This window comes from Hirundo rustica, chromosome 4 (assembly GCF_015227805.2).
Source record: "Hirundo rustica isolate bHirRus1 chromosome 4, bHirRus1.pri.v3, whole genome shotgun sequence".
Taxonomy (NCBI): domain Eukaryota; kingdom Metazoa; phylum Chordata; class Aves; order Passeriformes; family Hirundinidae; genus Hirundo; species Hirundo rustica.
The window spans coordinates 45,764,729-45,769,395 of record NC_053453.1 but is presented as its reverse complement, the minus strand read 5'-3'; the positions used below and the strand labels follow the sequence as shown (position 1 = coordinate 45,769,395).

At 50.8% G+C, this 4,667-nt stretch overlaps 1 protein-coding gene across 1 annotated transcript; it reads left to right on the top strand.

The window, feature by feature from the left end:
* Positions 1-1,525: 1,525 nt before the first annotated feature.
* On the top strand, positions 1,526-4,354 carry BTG1 (BTG anti-proliferation factor 1). The gene is made up of 2 exons (XM_040062287.2): positions 1,526-1,930; positions 3,074-4,354. The coding sequence occupies exons 1-2, from the start codon at positions 1,783-1,785 to the stop codon at positions 3,436-3,438; spliced, it is 513 nt and encodes a 170-aa protein (XP_039918221.1). The 5' UTR covers positions 1,526-1,782; the 3' UTR covers positions 3,439-4,354.
* Positions 4,355-4,667: the final 313 nt, after the last annotated feature.

Here is a 4,667-nt window from a genome sequence, read left to right as displayed (position 1 = left end):
AACAGAGGGTCATTAACATGATTGTTAATGTAATACTCTGAAGTTAGTAGGAGGAAAATGGATGAGACTGTGCTCTAAAACCCACACCAACATTTTTAGTATGCAGTCAAGCTTTGAGTTTGAGCTCTAGGGACTATCTTTTGAAGATGTATTGCAGATTTCCCTTGTGTATAGAGTCAGAGAGTTCCTTGAGGCTGGCAGCCTATGATAGATCCCATGTGCAGAGAAAAGACCAAAAGCACTATACAGTTACATCTCTCACACCAGAAAAGCAAAAAACCTGTTTAGTCTTTTATATGAATTATTTCACACATATTTTTATATATTTCATTAGTGAATGTTTTTCACTGAAAAATAAATTGTGTGTTGTGCATGCCTTTGTTGGGCTAATTTCTGATCGCTGACTGTAAGAACCATATATGCAAATATCAGGCACAGGCTGTATTTCACTTGACGTTTTGCAAGGGGCCAGGGCACAAACCTTTGGGAAAGAGTAAGATTTCTATCAAAGAAGCTACACTTTTGTGTTTTTTAACACAACCAAAATAAACTAAAAAACAGAAATCTTCTGCCGTTTCTTTCCTTTCCCCTTTTGTCTAGCAAAAAGGGAGACGAATACTAGAAGGCCTGAGACTGACACTCTCCTCGGCAGCCACTAGCTGATACATCACTCCCCCCAGGGGGTTGTGACAGGACAGCTGGGGCAACCGCACAGTGCGAGGGGGAACGCGCAGGATGCAGGCGGAGCATGCAAGGCCAGACGCTGTTTTGGGATGTCGGCAGAGAGCCACGGCCGAGGCCTGGCCCGCTGCTTGTGAGAAGGCTTCGCCCGGGGCCGCCGGATGCCCGGGAAAGGATTCGCTCTGCGCGGAGATCTCCGGCCGGAGACCCCGGCGCCGACGCGGTCTGAAGGCCACGGTTCACAAACGTGACGAAGCACAAAGCCCGGGCTCCCTGACCTCCGGGCACGGCGCGGTGCCACCGGAGCACCCCTGCGCTCCGAGAAAAAGCAAGGGAGCCCAGACACATTACCTCCGCCGCCTGCGGGCGTAAACAATCACCGGTCCGAAAGCGCCCCCGCTGCCGCCCTGCCGCAGCCGCCCTTGCGTGGGGTGGTACCGGCGCACGGACGCGGCCCCTCCCGCCCCCGCCGCTGACGTGGCTCCGTGCACCCCGGAGACAGCGCGCGGCCGCGCGCGCCGCGGTCCCATCGCCGGCCGGCGCCGCGCCCAGACGCTCCGCACGGGCGCGCGACCCGCCCCTCACGCACACGGCTCCCCGCAGCGCGGGCGCGCGCCCCGACACGCGAAAGCCCTCGCGCGGGCACGTGGCCCCTCACATCGACCTCCAGCGCGCGCCCCCGGCTCTATTTGTTTACAGCCGATCACGTCACCCACCGCGCATGGCCCCGCCCCGCCGCCTACCGTCACGATGGTGCGATCGCCCGATTGGCCATGGCGCGCCCCCAGCGCCATGACGCTGCTTCCGGTCGGCGGCGGCTATAAGAAGCGGCGGAGGAGAAGGCAGCCCCCTTCGCCCCTCGCCGCAGGAAATGCGGAGAGCGCTGCTGCGGCCGCAGCTGGTGCCGCCGCCCCCCTGCCGTAGGAAGAGGAGGCGGAGGCTGCCGCCCCCGGGATGTGATCTGGGCTTCACCGCCCGGTCTGCGCCCAGTTAGAGCCGCGCCGCCCCCGTTCCGTCCCGCGCCGCTCGCGCCCTGTCCCGACCCGTTCCGCCCCAGCGCCGGCCGTCCCGGAGAGCTGGCTGCCGCCCGCCGCCGCCTCCATGCATCCCGCCCTGTACACCCGGGCCAGCATGATACGTGAGATCGCCGCGGCCGTGAGCTTCATCTCCAAGTTCCTGCGAACCAAGGGGCTGATGAACGAGCGGCAGCTGCAGACCTTCAGCCAGTGCCTGCAGGAGCTGCTGGCAGGTGAGGGCGGCGTGGGCGCGGCGGGAGCCGCTCCCCCCACTCCGCCGCGAGCCGCCAGCCCGGGCTGGGCTGGCGGCGGTGCGGGCGGCATCGCGGTCCGCGGGCGCCCGGAGAGGGGGAAACGGAGAGATCGGCCCCTCCGAGGGAGTGGAGCCCCTCCCTGGCGGGCGACTGGGGCTCCGCGACCGTGGCTCGGGCTTTGCGGGGACCCTCCGTGCCGAGCTGGCCCCGGCGGGTGTGGGAGGCATGAGCGGGTTGTAAACAAAAGGGACTTGGGCGTCGCGCAGGCGGTTCTCCCCCACCCCCAGTCCTTGCCTCCTTTTGAGCAGCCGTGGCATGAGCTCCGCGCCAGGAGCTCAAACCGCCTGGTTTCCAGAAAGAAAAATGCTCCGAAGTTGGCTTTTCTTGTCAAGTAAAATTCATCGGTTCCCTTTTCTTCTGGAGGCGTTTCTTAGCCGACCCACAGCTTCGGTTAGGAACAAATACCGACGGTTCTTTGGCCGCCCTGTGGGTTTTGTAATCTCAAACTTGCCTCCCAGTGGGCTCGATAATAGCTACAAGTACCTCAGATCGAGAGTTTTGGGGTGGGATAATAAAACTCCTAAGGTAAGTGAAGTCCTTGGTTTCTCACCGTGGAAAACAGGCTGGGAAGAACAGTGGTGAAACACAGCTTGAGTCAGTCAGTAAATGCTGCCCAGCTTCCTCCCTGGTTAGTTTTGGGTGTGAGAAGCTAAGCATGGAGGTGATCTCAAAAGGATTCTGGAAAGGGTCCTTTTTTCCTATCTGGTTTATCATGTTTTGAAGCTCTTGAGTTTTTCTATTATGTATGCAATAATTTCTATATTTTCATATTTGTTTTTCTGAATGCCAGGAAGTTGCTTTTCACTCTTTTCTGGTGGTGGATATTGTTCTCTATACAGTAGCACAAAACAGTTACTTTGTACCAGTGCTTCCCAAGGGACGTTGCGCTTTCATAAATCATCCACAGAAATACAGCCTATAATGATTTTTCAAGTAAATTGATGCTAAAATAATAAGCTTCTTAAGATCTCGAGGTGTGAAATTTGCAAGAGACCAATAATTGTTGTGTGTATCTTTCAATACAGAATTAAGGAGGGTAATGTTTGTTTTTTTATTTTATAGAACATTATAAACACCACTGGTTCCCAGAAAAGCCATGCAAGGGATCAGGTTACCGATGTATCCGGATCAACCATAAAATGGATCCTCTCATTGGACAGGCAGCCCAGCGGATTGGATTGAGCAGTCAGGAACTTTTTCAGCTTCTTCCGAGCGAACTCACTCTCTGGGTTGACCCCTACGAAGTGTCCTATCGCATTGGAGAGGATGGCTCGATCTGTGTGCTGTATGAAGCTGCACCAGCAGGAGGTAGCCAAAGTAACACCAACATGCAAATGGTAGACAGCAGAATAAGCTGTAAGGAGGAACTTCTCTTGGGCAGAACTAGCCCTTCCAAAAGCTACAATATGATGACTGTATCAGGTTAAGATATAGTCTGTGGACGGATCACCTTAAAATGGATGGATAAATTAGGTTTTTACTTTGGGTGGGCACCTCTGGGGATGGATTATGGAATTTAAACCATGTCACAGCTGTGAAGATCTGGCACATGTTAGAGTGGTATACTTTAAAGTGACAGTGCCATAGTTTGGACAGTACCTTTCAGTGATTTAATAGCCTGTGAGTCAATGTGATTGCAGCTTGCTAGGGAGTAAGAAGATCTAGGAAGTGTCAGTTTCTCTAAGACACCTGACTTAATTTCTACACCAATTTTCAACCCCAATCTGTATTTATAAAGTGATTCTCTGCAGTAGGGCTTGCAGAGCAAATTTGCACTATTACATTTATTAATTGTTAGCATTTTTGGCAGCTCAGTAACAAGATATACAAACACCATAGTACTGGAAATTTTAATTTTCAGACTTTTACCTAGCACTTACAAATGTGTATAAATGTACATAAGATAAAATAGCAAGAATGACCTGGAGAAATGGTCAGATCTTTACATTGGCCTCAAAAGTAGCAAGTGATCAGAATCTGCCATGGCAACAGGCTTTAAAAAGACCATATAAAGACACTGTCTGAACTGTGGTGTTAGCACCAGCCAGCCGTCTGTACATTTGCTAGCTTGTAGTTTTCTAAGACTGAGTAAACTTCTTATTTTTAGAAAGTGGAGGTCTGGTTTGTAATTTCCTTGTTCTTAATTGGGTAAAAGTCTTTTCCACAAACCACCATCTATTTTGTGAACTTTGTTAGTCATCTTTTATTTGGTAAATTATGAACTGGTGTAAATTTGTACAGTTCATGTATATTGATTGTGGCAAAGTTGTACAGATTTCTATATTTTGGATGAGAAATTTTTCTTCTCTCTATAATAAATTGTTTCCTATCTTGGCATTTTAATTAATCTCTTGTCGTGATTACATAGGACCAGTTAAATTATTTTTGTCTCACAGTAGAAATGAAATAGGTACTCTAAAGGCTTAAGAACATCGATGGCACCCTGATGCTAGGGAACGCTTGGTACAGACCTGGATTAATGAAGACCTCACATATAAATGCTTGGGAAGTTTAGGGGAACACAATATATGTGTCACTTTAAACCTTGTAAAATCAGTCAATGTGGAAATAACTCCAGGGCCAATAATTCCAGGATATGAGGAAAAGGTACAGAAATAACATCCACCAAAGATGACTTGAATAAATCCAGAAGATT

Excerpts from the sequence above, each read along its gene's own strand:
- BTG1 (XM_040062287.2), top strand. The coding sequence starts at position 1,783 with ATGCATCCCGCCCTGTACACCCGGGCCAGCATGATACGTGAGATCGCC. Across the intron at positions 1,931-3,073 it reads CCTGCAGGAGCTGCTGGCAG|AACATTATAAACACCACTGG; the intron begins GTGAGGGCGGCG and ends TTTATTTTATAG.